Genomic DNA, 18,914 nt, shown 5'->3' on the forward strand with positions numbered 1-18,914 from the left:
ACCTCTTTGTAAATCCTTATTTCTCTCTCTCCTTCACACACACACACACACACACACAGTTTTTGCATCCACACATAATCCATAAACTGTAGTTTAAGCACAGAGATAGTTTCTTAATATTCAAACATGTTCCCGGAGTCATAAATATATACTGTATGACAATATGTTCAGTATAAATACTTTGGCTTGCCAGATGAGATATGCTGGAGATTTTTTGGCGATACATTTTGCATACTGTGTTCATTGATGCTTTTAGAGAAATGATTGTCAATGCTTTCTGCTTTTTAAATGAGTCAGTTTACTGGTCATTGATTTAGTGCACATATGATTGGCTTTCAGTCCCTGCTCTGATTGAACTTGGCGTTTGCCCTGATTGTCACTTACTAAGGTTTGTGAAAGGGTACGGTCATAAACATTTCATAAATGTGATATATCACATGTCTGATTGTAAAAATGACCACCACAAATGAAACATCATAATATGCTTCCCAATTCTGTGAAGTTGCTGCCAGGAACTTAACAGCAATTATTCAGAAATTTGCTTAAAACAGTACAAATGTCATTGCACAATGGATCATTATACTGTTTAAATCATATACATTCCTGCTTGTCTGAAATTGAATGGAAACTATGGCACACTGTCATCAGATCTAAAAATATGGCTAAAATAAAGGTGCATGTCAAATTAAGGAATTTCTTCTTTTAGTTTTAACCATCAGAGGATTGTCTGAGTTTGGAACATTTTTTTTACCTTTTGTAAACATACATTTTTAGCATCCTAATGGAAAATCAACCTCCCCTTTTCATTGCAGTCTGGCCCAATATTGCCCCATATTTTGATCATTTCCTGGCACCTGGACAGGTACAGAAACGCCTGGAGAAATCAAACCTAAAGCAGAAAAAGGTGGAAAAATTCATGCACTTTTACCTATTAAAAGAATAGTACATTTTCTTCATCTGAATAGATTTGGAGAAAAGTAGCATTGCATCATTTGCTCACCAATGGATCCTCTGCAGTGAATGGGTGCCGTCCGAATGAGAGTCCAAACAGCTGATAAAAACATCACAAATATGTACAAGTAATTCATACCATTCCAGTCCATCACTTAACGTTTTAGTAAGTGAAAAGATGTTTTTGTTTAAAAGAAACAAATAATAGTAATTGATAGACTAGAGTGGTGTGGATTACTTGTTGATTATTGTGATGTTTTTATCAGCTGTTTAGCCTCGCATTCTGACGGCACCCATTCACTGCAGAGGATCCATTGGTGAGCAAGTGATGGAATGCTACATTTTTCCATTTCTGTACAGATGAAGAAGCAAGCTCATCTACATCTTGGATGGCCTGAAGATAAGTACCTTTCAGCAAATATACATTTTTGGACAAACTATTCCAACAAATATAACAAACCACCAAATAAATCAAACAAACCAATAAATAAATTACTAAATAGACAGGGGTTATTGAAAGTGTTTCAAACAATTATTACCAAGATCTTGTGATGGATGGTCTTTAGCTGTCATACAGACAGTAAATGAAAAGCTGGTAGACTCACCTGTGCTGGTGTTAGTTGAAGGAGGAGGTGGTAGATGGGGAGAGGAGTACGACGTCTCAAATGAGCGAGGCGCAGATGGGGATGGAGGCAGCATGCATGAGTATGACGAGGCAGATGGAGAAGGAGCCGACTGTAAAGAAAAGTCCAGTAGAGCGAGGAAAAAAAATAGAGAGGTTGTAAATACTAAAACAGAATGATTTAAAATAGTACTGAAATGCAGTGGAGAACAGATTCATATACACTCTTAAAAATAAAGGTGCTTTGAAAGGTTCTTCACAGCGATGGCATATAAGAACCATTTTTGGTTCCACAAAGAACCATTCACCCAAAGGTTCTTTAAAGAACAATCTCTTTCTTACTTTTTTATAATCTGAAGAACCTTCTTTTGCCACAAAGAACCTTTTGTGAAGCAGAAAGGTTCTTGAGATGTTAAAGGTTCTTTATGGAACCATTTAGACAAAAAAAAGTTCTTCTATGGCATCGTGAAGCACCTTTATTTTTAAGAGTGTACTAACATACTGCTGCGCACAGTATGCATTTTATACTATATAACTATAAACAATATTAGTACATTACTATATTTGCTGAAATGTACAATAATAAGCACTGCATGCAAGCTGCACTGCACTAAAAATGGTGTATAAAATACTTTAAAAAATACTTTTTTTCAATCAGAAATTGTTAATATCAGTTAATATTACTAAGAAGTGGCAAATAACACATTGAATGATTTTATTCATGCGTTTGATGATACCACAGGACGATCGTATTATTTTGCTTTTGTGTATGTAGGCACTAAGCAATAAGTAATTACTCAGCTAGTAAGCTATTCCATTCTTAAAACAGACTTTTTTTAGTGATCACAGATGTCAGGTTCATTGTCACCACAAGAGGGCGCTAATACATAACAGTACAGATGTACATAGCCCTGATAAACTTGGTAGTGCTACAGTGGGAACCCCTTTCAGAATCTGTGAAAATGTGAATAAATTGAACAAAATACATATTTGAGACCTTTCCAGCAGTGACCGTATGATTTTGAGATCCATCTTTTCACACTGAGGACAAGTGAGGGACTCAAACACAACTATTAAAAAAGGTTCAAACATTCACTGATGCTCCAGAAGGAAACATGATGCATTAAGAGCCGGGGGTGAAAACTTTCGAACAGGATGAAGATGTCCAAATTATTCTTATTTTGTTGAAATATCTTTTTTTTTGTTTTTTTGTTTTCCATTTAGTACCACCCTGCGGAAGCAACAGAAGATACATGCATGTTTCCCAGAAGACACATTAAGTACAATTTACCTTGATCTTCAAATTCAAAAAGTTTTCACCCCCCAGCTGCATAATGCATCATGTTTCCTTCTGGAGCATCAGTGAATGTTTGACCCTTTTTTAATAGTTGTCTCACAGATTCTGTATGGGGTTTCGCATGCCAATGTATGTTTTGCTATATATAAATGTGAATCTCATAAAAGCAGTAGCGTCTTACCTGAACCCCAGAGTAGACTGACAGAGAGCTATAACTGGGGAGAGCCGTGTCACTCTGACTGAGCATGGATGCTAAACACACAAACAATCCCACAGCAAAAACAAACATCATAGGAATAATAGGAATAATTATTAATTCACAGAACTATTTATTAAAGCATCAACACCATGAATGAATGCAAACAGAAATATGGAATTATGTGTAACCAAAAATTGCTAAACAAATAAAAAAATTCTTAAATTTTAGCTTCCTCAAAGTTGTAATTTAAATAAATAAATTTTTATCAGGTAAATAAATTATTCTGGTACAAGCTCAAAATGGATTTTTTGTGTTTAAGCAAACGCTTTTTCCTTCAAATGTTTTTAAGTTCACTAGACACATAAACCCAGTCACACATAAACAAATAAAGCACCAAGTACAGTATGCAAATGTCTCATTCATGTAAATCTCCATTCCCACCTGCACTGTTGCCATGGGGATGGTGATAGACAGCTGAGTTAAAGGATGTGCTCAGTGGAGCGTGTGTTTGAGCACAGGAAGTCCCGCCTCCAGACCGCCTCTGGTTTCGCAGCTTCTCTTCACGCCTCCATTTGGCTCTTCGATTGGAAAACCACACCTGTCAATCAAGGTCCAATATAAAATATAAAATGATCTATCATATTTATTTTGCTGCTTTTGTGAACTCAACATAAAGACAAGAACAGTTACATACTTGTATCCTTGCCTCTGGAAGGTCGATTTTGTTTGCCAGTCGCTCCCTTGCGAAAACATCCGGATAATGTGTTCTCTCAAACTCTAAATGACATTTAGTAGTTACATATTTTTTCTTTGACATACATGCATGGTTTTCCTTTCTGCCATTTGATACAACTTAAATCAAATGTGTTAAGTTTTCTGACCTTTCTCCAAGGCCTCGATCTGCTCTGTTGTGAAACTGGTTCTGTTGCGCTGAAGTTTCCTCTTCAGCTGCAGCCTCAGTTGAGACTCTTCTCTCTCATCTCTTTCCACATGTCCTGCCATCCTTCCATCTGTCTCAACCATACAGCCATCTGAAACTGAATAAAAACAGTTGCTAATCTGTTGAACAAAATATATAAATGCGCAAAAAATAAAGTCACTCTGCTGATATCAAAAAGCTGAAAGTGTGGAAGCTGGGAGCCATGAATTCTTAAGGATTAGTTCATAGAACTATTTTACCATTTTAGAATAATAATAAATCATCAAAAAAACAAACGGTAGTATGGGAATTATGTAAGTAGTTAAAATTGCTAAAAAAAAATGTCTTAAATAGTAGCTTCTTCGAAATCACCAGTAAAATTAAAAAGATTTCTATAAACAAACAAACAAACAATTTTAGTTAAACTAAATTTACATGCAGATTCAATTTCAAAATTAATATTAAGCATTTAAAGGGATAGTCCACCCAACAATGTCATTCCTTCTAAAACTTGTATGTTTTTCTTTCTGTGGAAAACAAAATACACACAAAATAGTAGTATTTTGCAGAAATATAGTTGGTAACCAAACCGTTTTGAAACACTTTGACTGTCACTTTTTTGGTTCATACTATATAAGTCAATGGGACCCAAAATTGGTTATTGGTTACAGCATTCTTCAAAATACCTTCTTTTTTGTCCCACAGATGACATTTATACAGGTTTGCAATTACATGAGGGGGAGTAAATGATGACAGATTTTATTTCCAAATGAACTGTCCCTTTGAGCATTAACTTTTTCTTTAAAATGTTTTTAACTTGATTAGAAACATAAATTCAGTCCAGTTTGTTAAAATATTTGACTGGTAGAAATTTTTAAAATACAACAATTATACACACACATTTGTGACCATGGACCACAAAACCAGTCATAAGTGTCAATTTTTTAAAATTGAGACTTATATATCATCTGAAAGCTGAATAAATAAGACACTATTTGAAAATATTTGGCCGAGATACAACTATTTGAAAATTTGGAATCTGAGGGTGCAAAAAAAAAAAAATATCGAGAAAATCACCTTTAAAGTTGTCCAGATGAAGTTCTTAGCAAAGCATATTACTGACCAAAAATGAAGTTTTGATTTGTTTACGGCAGGAAATTTACAAAATATTTTCATGGAACATGATCTTTACATAATATCCTAATGATTTTTGGCATAAAAGAAAAATCGATAATTTTGACCCCTACAATGTATTTTTGGCTATTGCTACAAATATACCCGTGCTACTTAAGACTGGTTTTGTGGTCCAGGGTCACATTTTAGTGCCTTATGAATGTGTCCTATACAGCCAGAGGAGTTCAATCATATAACAGGCATCAAGCGTCTCACCAGTGCTGTGCTGGGTGGGAACTGTGTTCTGCTGATGGTACCAGTCATTTGCTCCACTCCAGTTTGAGTTACTTTGGATATTCAGCATGGTCAGCCTCTCAAACATCATGTACCTGCCCACTACAGCCTCACAGTGGAAAGAGACACAAGAACTGATGTAATTTAGACTTTTGCAGACACAGTATGACCTTTGACCCTAATTTTTTTTTTCATACAGAAAATTTAAAAGGAACAACTCACGCTAGAGAAGGATGTGTTTACACACAGTCAGTGTTAAAGTGAATTACAGTATCATCGTTCTGTACATAAAGAGGACAGTTATTCCAATGTATATTTATTAATACTAACAGTATTTATTTATTAGGATGTCATGTGTTTTCCCTACACTCTTAAATATAAAGGCCAACAGCGATGCCATAGAAGAACCATTTTTGGTTCCACAAAGAACCATTCAATTAAAGTTTCTTTAAAGAACCATCTCTTTCTTACCTTTTTATAATCTGAAGAACCTTCTTTCACCACAAAGAACCTTTTGTAAAATAGGTTCTTCAGATGTTAAAGATTCTTTATGGAACTATTTAAACAAAAAGGTTCTTCTAAGGCAAAGTGAAGCACCTTTATTTTTAATAGTGTAGGTGTACAGATATATACATATTAGCAAAATTTGTAAATTTATGTGAATTAAAAACATACATGCATACATTATATTACATATTTATTGTCTATGATTTAGCCTACCAAAGGCAATAATGGAAGTAATGTTCAATAGCATTTTTTGTAGCCAAGACAGACTTTTAAAACTGTCAAAAATATCCAGTTAAACTTATGGTAAAAACTGGCATTTGTTGTTGCCAGAAATTCGCTGTAAAATACTGTGACAGTGTTTCAGGTATTACAGTACAGCATATTGGTGTCTACACTGCATATACCAAAACCTGCTTACAAAGTACCAAAACCTGCTTTTTGCCTTAAAATTGTTTTATAACAGCCAATACAAGTGCTAAAGTAGAAAACCATAATGAATCGTAAGTGGCCGATCCATAAAACATGGCCAATACTACAGACAGTGCACATGGTCATTCACACAAAGAGCATTAGACATTAAAATAATGCAATAAACACCAACTAAATAACATATAGTACACTTTAAAAATGACTAATAACAAAAAAAAATTACATCAAATATAATATGTGATGTCTCACACGGGAATGTCCTATTAATTGTCAGAAGTTAATTTGTTATTTGACTTTTGCAGTTTTTTAACCATGTAAAATATACAGCTTTACTGTATACTGTTTTACAGTCTTTTTGGTAAAGATGTACATTTTGTTAATTAGCTATTTTGACTGTTAATAACATTTGTGGACAATACAGATATATTAACAAAATTACAAGAAAGTCCAATAAAATAGTAACTCACCAGTCATTACATTACAAGCAGCTCATCCAGGGCAGTACAGCAATGTTATCCCTCTTTTTGAAGTGTTTTTAAAGGTTTGCTAACCACTTGCTTTGTTAACAATGACCTGTGTGTGGAGTGACAGAGAGATAGAAATGCATCTGCAGGCACTTTTGTCTTGGAATGAAGAGAGAGAGAGAGAGAGAGAGAAGAGAGTGACACAATGAGTCAACATCAGTGTCAAGTTTGAACTTAATGCCAGTGAGAGAGAGCAGCAAAAAGAAAAAAACACTACAGATAATGGAGTGATGAAAAAGAAGAAGAGGGGAATGGCAGAAAAGAGAACAGTTTAATATTAATTAGCAGGCACACGCTAAAAGAAAAGTGGGATTTGGGAGGAAAATGAGAGATCGTTGGACATTCCTGAAGTGTGAATGTTTGTATTTCTTCTCACAATTTACAAACATATTTATTTTAGTCTGTTTGTTTCAGCATGACTGAATTTACAGATTTGAGTTTTTAGATAGATTAGATCAATAAATGAAACAAAATAAAACTAAACAAGCAATTTTTGTCTCTCCACTGTTCAAAAATCCATCTGAATAGTTTATCAACAGAAATAACATACATGTCCTCAACTGGGAAAACTCAGAATTATATGGGTTAATTCAGTTCAGTTAAGTCTGATTAAATTATATTTATCACCGAATACAATAGATCATAATTAAACTTTCTGAAATAAATAATAGTTTCTTTGAATTAAGCACAAAGATTTCCCAGAATTAGTATTGTATATTTAATGTGATAAACACAATAAATTATATGTTGAGGAAGGAATAATGGGAGAGCAATGAAAGCTAGATGAGGGTATAAATAAACTAGTGTGTGTGTGTTTGTGTGTGTGTGTGTGTGTGTGTGTGTGTGCGCGAGTGTAGATTGGGGAACAGGGGGATGCCACATTATTTTATTTCCAGTTGACTAGACTTTACATCCACTACCTCTGTCTCACTCATACACACACTTCTTTATCAAGCAGTTCCATATTTAGAATCTGAATTGTGCTAAAGAAAAACATCTGTAAAATAAATATATGTACAATAAAAAAATATATATATATATATATATATATATATATATATATATATAAGGAAAGATATTGTGAAATAATAATAATAATTATTGTTTGTTTGTTCTGTCTGTCTGGGGTCATTTTAATAATAATAATAATAATAATAATAATAATTATTATTATTAGTTTATTCTGTTTGTCTGGGGGCATCTTAATAATAAAAATAATAATAATGTTGTTAAAGCATTCATCTTTATATCAAAATGTTTTTAAAATAATGAGAAACATACATTTACTCAAGTGTGCTCAACCTTTTGACTGTATGTTAACGTCATGATGAATGTGCAGTATTATAACATATTAACCAAGATTATGGGTTGTGTACAGATGTACATTTGTACTGTGACTGTGTGCGTGTGTCACTAGTTGTTCAAGTGCATTGGTGTATTTATGAGCGCAACTCTGTGGTCACGTGACCCTACCGGTCCAAGTGTATGTGCGTGTGTTTTTTCGTGCAAAGATTCATAGCTTTAGGACATGCATATTTTTTTTAACTAACCCCCACCCCATCATCTCTCTACCTCCCTTTTTTTTTTTTTTTTTTTTTTTTTTGGCGCTGGGGGTTAAAAGTGGGGCGGGAGGGGGCTGTGGAGGGAGAAGAGGTGGTCACCATAGCAACAATGCCACGACAAATATTCATCAAGTCCTTAAAACAAAGCCGAGCGGAGCAGCTTTATCAAATAACTCGTGTAGTTCATCCTGGGACAGTCAGCAGAGAGACGAACTACAACACTTAACTTAGACGAACAAATAGGTTTCTTCCTCAGGTAATCAAAAAGAAGCTTTCCCGACTCTTTTTCGCTTTGTCTTTCTCTTGCTATTCTTTGGAAAGGTTGTTTTCTTCAACGCGTTCTTTTCGTTTCTATACATACTGTTGGTCAGGTTGCACGGTTTCTCCATCGTTTTTTCCTCGCGTTGTGTGTTGCCCCTGGCGACACCGTGCAGCATCCTCTCTCTCCCGCCCCTCCTCTCTCTCTCTCTCTCTCTCTCTCTCTCTGTCTCCCTCCTCTCTGTCCCTGTCACCTTCAATCGTGCTGTAAAAGCAGACACAGTGCCTGAGGACAGAGCGAGAGGAACACAACCGAGACAGAGACACAGCAGCAGCACAACAAAAGTGGAAGGTGAACACGGAAGCATGTAGTGATTATCGTCGGCATCTGTCCGCTTAACCAATTATAAAACAGTTTTAGCGCCCCCTTGTGCCAGCGCAGAAATTTTACAACAGAAATTAAACATTGAAAATAAAAATTCTGTCATGATTTACTCCCCCTCAAGTTGTTCCAAACGTGTATGAATGTTCAAAACATCTTCTTTTGTGTTTAACTGAAGAAAGGCTTTGAAAGGCTTTTTTCTTTCAAACACATTAAAGAAGTCCACTTCCAAAACAAAGATTCACATATAATTTACTCACCCCCTTGTCATCCAAGATGTTCATGTCTTTCTTTCTTCAGTCGTAAAGAAATTATGTATTTTGAGGAAAACATTTCAGCATTTTTGTCCATATAATGGACTGATATGGTGCCCCGAGTTTGAACTTCCAAAATGCAGTTTAAATGTGGCTTTAAACGATCCCAAATGTGGTTGTAAATGATCCCAGCCGAGAAAGAAGGGTCTTATCTAGCGAAACAAACGGTTATTTTCATAAAAATAATACAATTTATATACTTTTTAATGTCAAATGCTTGTCTTGTCTTACTCTGCCTGGACTGTATTTGTTCCGGTTCATGACAGTTAGGGTATGTTGAAAAACTCCCATCTCATGTTCTCCCTCAACTTCAAAATCGTCCTGTATTGCTGTTTTACCTTTTAAGGGTGTTTGATCTTCTTTGTATGTCCACTTTGCAAACACTGGGTCAGTACTTCTGCAGCGATGTAGGATGATTTTGAAATGATTTTTGAAGTCGAGGGAGAAAATACGATTGGAGTTTTGCGACATACCCTAACTGACTTGAGCCAGAATACACAAGTTCAAGGACAGTAAGGCAAGACAAGCATTTGAGATTAAAAAGTATTTAAATTGTATTTTTTTAATGAAAATAACCAATCGTTTCACTAGATAAGACCCTTCTTCCTCGGCTGGGATCATTTACAACCGCATTTGGGATCGTTTGAAGCTGCATTTAAACTCCATTTTGAAAGTTCAAAATCGGGGCACCATATCAGTCCATTATATGGAGAAAAATGCTAAAATGTTTTCCTCAAAAAACGTAATTTCTTTACGACTGAAGAAAGAAAGGCATGAACATCTTGGATGACAAGGGGGTGAGTACATTATATGTGAATCTCTGTTTTGGAAGTGGACTTCTCCTTTAAAATGCACAAACTCACAAACGTTTTTGTCATCTCAACCTCTTTCACCTAATATATTTACTTAAAGTTCCTTTGATATTTGAAATAAATATTCCAATAATTATCACATTTGCATGTTTAGAGTTCTCTGATATTAGTTAATGGTCACACAACATATATATTTTTTTTATTTATTATTTTTTATATATTGATCATTTAGTTTAATTTAACATTTTAACTATTTAATTAATTATTAGTTTTCATTAAACTCACAAACCCCCTGCAGTTCCTTCACAAACACCTGTTTGGGAAACCTTGACATAATGTAATGTTTAATTACGTTACATTACAATATTTGTGATGCAATTTATTATCAGTAACGGAATACACTTTGTAAGTAATCTACCCAGCTCTGGGGGTATTTAAAGGATAGTAGCATTTTTATTTTTGAGTGAACTGCCCTTTAACAATTCCAAAAAGTTTTTGTGAATATTTGTGTAAAGTAACTGAATTTCACTGCAAACATTTTCATCTCTTTTACTGCCATTTATTTATTTATTTATTCTGATTGGTCAGTTGTAAAATTCTGTCAAATATTTTTTAAGGTCATGAATTGCATTTTTATATTATTTTAATCACATCAAAGTAGTCATAATATATATCTATCTATATATATCTATCTATCTATATATATATATATATATATACACTGTTTTTGGCCCTCTGGTTTAAACACTCCACTTTAAAGGTCATGTCTTTTTTAAAACATCAATGTAAATGCCCACTGGTATGACTGGGTAACAACTTTGCATATGAAATAAGTATTACATGTGGAACACTTATCATTACATTTGTTTTACGATTGCTACAGTTGATTACAGGTGCGGCAGGAAGTCTTGTTCTGATTTATTACCTCTATTTCATAATAAGAGTAGAAAGTGGGTCATTTGGCTGCTTGGTTTCAGTTATATCTGTCTTTACACTAACAAGGAAGTTTTGAGCTCACTTCAAGTTACATTATGTTTTAAAAATACAGTTTATGTACTTTAATGCCTTAATTTCAGGAGCAATTACTCTAGTGTACTAAGAAAGCACTGCAATTCTGTAATGTTACAAAAATCGTTCATAATAAATAAATAAATAAAAAGATGATGTTGATGGTGTTATTATAATTATTATTTACATTTTTTTCAATCATCAGTACGTAAATTTGGTACATAATACACATTTTGTGTTTAACAGAAGAAAGAAATTCAGACAGTTTTGGAAAGACATATTGGTATGTAAAGGATAACATTTTTATTTTGGGGCAAACTGTCTCTTTAACAATTAAAGTTTTTTTTGTGAATTTTTTGTGTAAAACAACTGCATTTCACTACAAACATTTTCTGTACATTTCTTTTACTGCTATTTATTATTATATTATCTTTATTATTATTATCATTATCATTTTATTATGCTTCTTTTGGGAATATCTGATTCTGATCGTAGAATTCTGTCAAATATTTTTTAAACAGGCCATGAACTGCATTATTATATTATTTTATAATGTTTCCTGATGTCCACTTCTAATGTTGTTAAAAAGAAATTACATCAAAAGCAGGCATAATAGTTTATTTTATTTTAAATTTCTGGTCTAAACTCTCCGCTTTAAAGGCCATGTCTTCTTTAAGACGTCAATATAAACATCCACTGCTATGATTGGGTAACAACTTTGCAACAATATGAACAATATGAAATAAGTACATGTGGAACAACCTTTTTTTTTTTTTTAACAATTACTAGTTGTTTACAGGTGCAGGAGGAAGTCTTGTCCTGATTTATTATCTCTATTTTTTTTTTTATAATAAAAGTAGAAGGGGGGTCATTTTGGCAGCTTGGTTTCAGTAAAAGCTGTTTTTATACTAATAAGGAAGTTTTGAGTTCACTTCAACTTACATTATGTTTTTAAAGTATGTACAGTTTATGTACTTTAATGCAATAGTTTCAGGATTAGCAATGCATTAGTGATAGAGGCAACAATAACTTATGATTACACTGGTTATTATAGAGTAAATCCTGATTAATTTTAACACCTCAATATGTGACAGCCAAGAATTTACAAAATCATGATCACAAAACAAATGCACTTACTCTTTGTTGATAACATCCTTCTTGTCATTAGGTATGTGTGGGGCACAACCATATACTGAACCTGTTATGCCTGTTTCTCAGTCTTGTGCATGCTAAAAGAAACTGATTGTTAAAACTTGTTTACAAAAGTCCCTGCAACCCACACAGTAGTATTGAATGACATATACAACACAATTTAAAACTGAAGTAATTTAACAGGCAGCTTTTTAATAGGAAGTAATTAAATCAATTTTTCAACAAAGCCACTACTAGGCAAAACTCTACACCTTGAAGCATTACTATGTTGTTCAAATGACATAAATGATTGACTTATACCAGGTCGCATATTTTGAAACCTGCATTCTTTAGTCCATTACAAACACCTTGCCCTGCCACATTCTCGTCAAATTCCCCGAAACAAACCAGAGAAACCAAAACTGCTAGAGGTGAATAGGTGGGCGGGGTTTGTGCTTACTGAGGGCGGGACGAACGCTCATGATTGGTCATCGTTGGATAGGTAGAGAGGTCGTTTGAAAAAAATCATCTCGGGTAATGTTTTTTTCATGAGCGAAACTTCCGAAGTCTCTCGATCTTCACTGTTGTCCTGAGTACGTCGAGCAAGGAAGCGATTATTTATAGCGAATTAATTAGCGAATTATAAACAAAATTTACGTTTTCTGAAACTCCGGAACAAAGGTATTTCGATAGGATGCGGCGCACCTCAGGTATTCGGATTGCCTTCGTCATATTGATTGGTAGGTGCATAACTTTAGTTATTTTTAAAATAAGAAAAGAACGGTTTTTGTAAACGAAGTATCAAAAAATGTAGGATTGTAACTTCATTGTTTTGTTTTATGTTGGGCGCCATGCAGGGTTATGGATGGGCGAGGCTCAAGGTAAGAAAATTGACCTAATTTGCACAAGGGTTGTGTTTGTCTGTCAGAACCGCGAAACATACTAGCTAAAACGAATACGTAAAACGTTATTACATCAGTTTATATACTTAAGATGTGAATTTATTTATGAGAGTAAAGTAAATAAGTCACTGAAATCAATGTGTTTCTCTCAGAATGTGGTCGGCCGGTAATGATAAACAGGATAGTTGGAGGTTCCTCTGCGTCAGAAGGCGCTTGGCCGTGGCAGGTGGATATCCAGGTAAGAATGGCAGCCATTATGAAAGAAAAGTTTTGGAAAACTGAGTCAGAGTTTACAGGTTTCAGTTACGTAGAATACATTCCTGCAGCTCGGTCGAACAACACAGGGATTATAGTTTAAAGAATAACCTGGTCAAATGTATGGACGGAAAATAATCTTAAAGATATACAATTCCATAATTATTATTTATAACTTTACATATTATTCAAAAAAGTGTAGGCTGAAGCTTTATTAAGCTTATTTTACTTACTCTTTTTCATAAAAAGATGTCACTTACACTTTCATATTTAAAGTATACAAAAAGAAACAAAAACAAAACAGTTACTTAAAGGAATAGTTTGCTGAAAAGTCCAAACAGTTTATGAAAACATCACAGTAATCCACAAGTAATCCTCGCTTAAGGATTTGTTTATTATGATTGTACTAGAAAAGGTGTTACAGTTTTTATCATTTGTAAAATCTTTATTGCTGTATTTTTCTTTTTGTTTTTTTATTTCTATTGTATTTATGCAAGTCTTTTTTTTTTTTTTTTTTTTTTTTTTTTTTTTTTTGTCAAGCGCCATTTACAACTAATAAATAAAAACTAGTTTTTTACCGGAGGAAGCATTATTATGACTAATAGCCAGAAGGAATGGTTTAAAGTTAAAACACCTTTATAGAAACACAGCTTTTTACTTCACAAAATGTTAATTAATATATGGGCGTCGTGTGGATTACTTTTGGATTATTGTGATTTATCAGCTGTTTGGACTCTCATTCTGACGGCACCCATTTGGTACAAGTGATGTAATGCTAAAATTCCCCAAATATGTTCCAATGAACAAACTCTACATCTGGACTGAGGGTCAGTACATTTTCAGCAAATGTTAATTTTTTGGGTGAGAAAATAAATTAAAGAGCTATATATATATATATATATTATCACCTTTTTAAATTTGCAAAGTGAACCGCACATTTTTAATTCCTTATTGCATTTTTCTCACAATATATAAATCTAATTTTCTCCACATTTCTCCTTTCCACTATTTTTTTAATATAAAGAAACAACCTTAACATTTCAGCTGAATCAAGATATCTGTACAACCTTTAATTATGTTAATATCAAGGTTTAGGATACGTTCTGAATTGTCTGTCAAATCTGGTTTCTTATCAATATCCTCTTGATCTCCTGCTGATGTGTGCATTTAGAATGAAAGAGACGGACATGTGTGTGGAGGAACTATCATCTCAGAGAAATGGGTGCTGTCTGCTGCACATTGCTTTCCCAAGTAAGTTGTACACCTTTTTTCAACACCCATATAATCCTGTTTTATTCATTTTTGGCCCTTTATATATCTCAATATATCTTTTTTATTTTATTTTTTTTTTTTTATAATTCCGTCCAGTCCTAATAACATCTACTCCTACATCATTTACGCGGGCCGGCAGCAGCTGAACGGCTGGAACCCAGACGAGACCAGCCACAGGATCAATCGTGTGGTGGTTCCTCTGGGTTACACAGACCCTCAACTGGGACAGGATATCGCTCTAGTGGAGCTGGCAACACCCGTTAGGTGGTCTGACCGCATTCAGCCTATTTGCTTGCCAAATGCCAACGCGGAGTTCACCAGCGACATGAGGTGCATGATCACTGGATGGGGTGACATCAGAGATGGAGGTGAGTGGGAGCTGACTGAAACCCATCTGAAATTTCATCCATGTGCAGGTTGTGATGTTAAATATATTTAACTGAAATGACATTTGAAGTCAACATGAAGTAAAATACTTTTCAATACTTAATAATAATGTCCGATACTTTTTTTGTATAAATAAGTGAATAAAATAAAAATATAAAACACTTTAGGCATTATAACATTAAATGTAAAATGTGAATATTGGATATTCATTGTCTTATTTGCTACAGATTACATTTATAAGTGTTATTTAATTATTAGTTTTAAAGACTGACTTTTACCCCTGGTTTCACAGACAAGGCTTAAGCCTAGTCCTAGACTAAGATGTAAGTCTTAGATGTTTCAACAAAAAGAAACTTGAACTGACTGATCTTAAAATATATCAGTGTCTTTGTTTTGTCTCAGAATGCACACCAGGGGGGGTGTTTCATAAAACAAGTTTACCAAATAAGCCAGGCTTATTTCAGTTAGTCTGACTTACTGTCACTTGATTTGGCTGAAAATAAGTCAGACAAACTGAAATAAGCCTGGCTTATTTGGTAAACTTGTTTTATGAAACACCCCCCAGTAATGTTTTTTCTAAGCACGTTTATAAAAATTACTTAAAAGTCCTAATTGAACCATGGGCTAATCCTGGCTTAGTCTAAGCCCCATCTGTGAAACCGGGCCTAAGACAGCAAAGGTACCTAAATAAGTACAATTAAAGGAGTAGTTCACCTCCTGAACAAAAATTTACAGATAATGTACTCGCCCCGTTGTCATCCAATATGCTCATTGCCTTTCTTTCTTCAGTCGTAAAGAAAATGTTTTTTTGAGGAAAACATTTCAGGAATTATCTCCATAGATAACTTCTTTGGTGCCGGTGCGTTTAAACGTCCATAAAGCAGTCAGTTTCAATGCAGTTTCAAAGGGCTCTAAACAATACCAGCCGAGGAATAAGGGTCTTTTTTTTTTTTATCTACCGAAACCAATCGACTTTTTAATCTCGAATGCTTGTTTTCAACCTACCGCCAGTTAGGGTAGGTTGGAAAAACTCCCGCCTCATTTTCTCCTCCAACTTCAAAATCATCCTACATTGCTGTTTCACTTTTCGTTTTTTTTTAGTTTTTTTTTTTTTTTTTTTTTTTTTGTAAAGGATGTTTGACCTTCTTTGCCTTTTCACTTTGTAAACACTGGGTCGGTACTTCTGCAGCGATGTAGGACGATTTTAAAGTTGGAGGAGAAAATTAGATGGGAGTTTTTCGACATACCCTAACTGTATTGACCCAGATTACACAGAGTAAGCACGCGCATGGCAGCATTAGGCTGTAATACTGCATTGGACGAGCATTAGATGGCAGAAAAGGTGGTCTAAATGTAAAAATAAAATTACAGAAGAAAGCAGTAATACTGTAAAATATTATTACAATTTTAAAAAACAGCTTTAGATTTTGATATGTTTTAAAATATAATTTATTTCTTTGAAGCAATGCTGATTTTTCAGAATCATTACTCCAGTCTTCAATGTCACTTAATCCTTCAGAAATCACTCTAATATGCAGATTTGCTGCTTAGGAAACATTTCTGATTATTATCAATTTTGAAAACATCATGCTGCTTCACATTTTTCTGGGAGCTGTGATAAATATTTAAAATAAATTAAAATGAATTGAAATTTAATACTTTTATTCAGCAAGTATGCATTAAATTGATCAAACATTTAGGATGTTACAGAAGATTTCCTTTTCAAAGAAATGCTGTTCTTTTCAACTTTCTGTTAATCAAAAATCCAGAAAAAAAAAAACATTATCATGGTTTCCACTTAATTATTAAGAAGCAAAAAACTGTTTTCAACATTGATAATAACAAGAAGCATTATTAATAATCAAGCACAAATAATAATTAGCTTTTCCGTCCCAGAAATAAATTACGTTTTAAAATATATAACAATTGTAAACATTTATTTTAAATTGTAATAATAATATTTCAAAATATTACAGTTTTTACTGTATTTTTGATAATGCAAATTTGATGAATTGATAATTTCACATAATGCAGCATTGGTGAGCATGAAAGATTCAATTAAAAAGAAAAAAAAAAAAAAAAAAAAAAAAAAAAATGTTAAAGAATTGGTGATTGCGACAGACAGTGAATAAAGAAATCTTCGTTCCTTCAGTGTGTGCAAAGACAAAAGCATTAAACTTGTATCTGTCTTGTTCAGTTGCTCTGCAGGGCGTTGGGGCGTTGCAGGAAGTCCAACTGCCAATCATTGACTCAAAGACTTGTCAGGATATGTATCTGATAAACCCCACAGAGAACATTGACATCCGCCATGACATGATGTGTGCTGGTTTCCAACAAGGGGGCAAAGACTCCTGCCAGGTGAGGACAGCATTGCATTTAAATAAAATGTTTTATACAAATATAAAAATATTTTAAAATATATATAAAATTTAAAGAGCAACCTTATTTGTGCATTTCTAATGTTTGTGATACCCTTCTGTTCTCATATATTTCTCCATGTGTGCTTTTTCAGGGAGACTCTGGCGGCCCTCTGGTGTGTCAGGTCAGTGACGGAAGTTGGGTGCAAGCTGGAATTGTGAGCTTTGGTCTCGGCTGCGCTAAACCAAATCGACCAGGAGTCTATGCCAAAGTATCCAGCTTCACTAACTTCATCCAGAGCCATGTTGGAGGAGTCCAGCTCAAGAGCGCGTCGAGTCACGTCTGGGCTGACCGGGTCATGGTGCTCATCAGGACTCTGGTGCTACTGGTATTGGTGCAGCTGATGAGATAAACGCACACTGACCCTCGAACAAGCCAAAAGCCTCCTGCCCCAAAATACCGTCCCACGTAAAGAGGGATTTTAATGCCATTGAGTAGCTTTTTAATCAGTTTTTAAACGACTTCATATAATGTAGTTTCCTATGTGGATTTTATCAAAAATACACACTGAATGATTTGAAATAAAAGATAAAAGTATGTTTTTACCTGTTCACTTGATTGTTAATATAATCTTTAAACTGTCTTAAAACTGTAATGGTTAACTTTGAGGTGAATAAACCATCTGATTAAATAATGTGCAAATAATGATATTTGAAAACTGAAACTCTCAAATCCACAGAAAATGGTTCTCGTAGGCAGCTGATCAAATGTGAGATTTAACAATCATGATGCATACTAAAATATTAATGGACACTTATTTGATCCAGCCTTTTGCACAGCAAATTGTTTGCCTTTATGTCAGGACAAATTCAAATTCACATGTGCAATTACATGTTTGTGATGTTAAAGATTTAATGTTTTTTCTAGAGTCAGCCAGTTGTATATTTGTATTCTTGGTGACTGTTTCTCTTAAAGTACTGTAAATAAAACTTTGTAATAAAGTGATTTTTGTAACTGATATTTCGCATGTTGTTTATTGTAGAAGCGAACACCAAGGATTTGACCCACCTTAAAAGCTTTACTGACCAATCCTTTCTTAGCAACTGTTGCTGGCTGGCATTTTGTCTGACAAGTTTTTGCTCATTTTTAAGTCTGTAGAAGATTTGGGTTCAAATCAACTTTACATAAATGGTCCAAAAATTAAAATATTTTAAAATGTGTTTTCAGCATCAGTAAAAACACCTACATTTTCTCCATTTATGTATAGGTTCAGTTTTTAGAGGTAATTTGTGCAATCACTTTTAAATAATGCTTTTTAAACTTTAAGAAGATTTTGATTCTATTACTACTACGTGCCTTCTATTTATTAAAACATTTTAATTCACGATTATAATCATATCCACCTTATTTTAACATGG

The 18,914-nt window shown here is 34.0% G+C and overlaps 2 protein-coding genes across 2 annotated transcripts; one reads left to right on the plus strand and one right to left on the minus strand.

The window, feature by feature from the left end:
• Window positions 1–445: 445 nt before the first annotated feature.
• LOC127174404 (paired box protein Pax-6) lies at window positions 446–8,856 on the minus strand. The gene is made up of 9 exons (XM_051124830.1): window positions 8,779–8,856; window positions 6,799–6,954; window positions 5,378–5,504; window positions 3,951–4,106; window positions 3,764–3,846; window positions 3,511–3,667; window positions 3,052–3,122; window positions 1,557–1,686; window positions 446–889 (listed from the first exon to the last, which is right to left on the minus strand). Exons 3-9 carry the CDS (start codon window positions 5,484–5,486, stop codon window positions 804–806), a joined length of 792 nt encoding a protein of 263 aa, XP_050980787.1. The 5' UTR covers window positions 5,487–5,504; window positions 6,799–6,954; window positions 8,779–8,856; the 3' UTR covers window positions 446–803.
• A 3,981-nt stretch (window positions 8,857–12,837) lies between these two features.
• On the plus strand, window positions 12,838–18,516 carry zgc:92313 (uncharacterized protein LOC436869 homolog). Its single transcript, XM_051123976.1, has 7 exons — window positions 12,838–13,062; window positions 13,180–13,203; window positions 13,377–13,462; window positions 14,651–14,730; window positions 14,848–15,119; window positions 17,336–17,496; window positions 17,651–18,516. The coding sequence occupies exons 1-7, from the start codon at window positions 13,017–13,019 to the stop codon at window positions 17,906–17,908; spliced, it is 927 nt and encodes a 308-aa protein (XP_050979933.1). The 5' UTR covers window positions 12,838–13,016; the 3' UTR covers window positions 17,909–18,516.
• Window positions 18,517–18,914: the final 398 nt, after the last annotated feature.

The sequence above is a fragment of the Labeo rohita genome, chromosome 12 (genome assembly GCF_022985175.1).
Source record: "Labeo rohita strain BAU-BD-2019 chromosome 12, IGBB_LRoh.1.0, whole genome shotgun sequence".
In the NCBI taxonomy this organism is placed as follows: Eukaryota; Metazoa; Chordata; class Actinopteri; order Cypriniformes; family Cyprinidae; genus Labeo; species Labeo rohita.

What these genes read in the sequence shown, in the direction of transcription:
- zgc:92313 (XM_051123976.1), top strand. Translation starts at nt 13,017, where the DNA reads ATGCGGCGCACCTCAGGTATTCGGATTGCCTTCGTCATATTGATTG. An exon ending in TGCCTTCGTCATATTGATTG is followed by an intron (nt 13,063 to 13,179) that starts GTAGGTGCATAA and finishes GGCGCCATGCAG; the next exon opens with GGTTATGGATGGGCGAGGCT. An exon ending in CGTGGCAGGTGGATATCCAG is followed by an intron (nt 13,463 to 14,650) that starts GTAAGAATGGCA and finishes GTGTGCATTTAG; the next exon opens with AATGAAAGAGACGGACATGT.
- LOC127174404 (XM_051124830.1), bottom strand. Translation starts at nt 5,486, where the DNA reads ATGATGTTTGAGAGGCTGACCATGCTGAATATCCAAAGTAACTCAAAC. An exon ending in GATCGAGGCCTTGGAGAAAG is followed by an intron (nt 3,847 to 3,950) that starts GTCAGAAAACTT and finishes AATGTCATTTAG; the next exon opens with AGTTTGAGAGAACACATTAT. An exon ending in CAGTCTACTCTGGGGTTCAG is followed by an intron (nt 1,687 to 3,051) that starts GTAAGACGCTAC and finishes TTTTCTTTACAG; the next exon opens with TCGGCTCCTTCTCCATCTGC.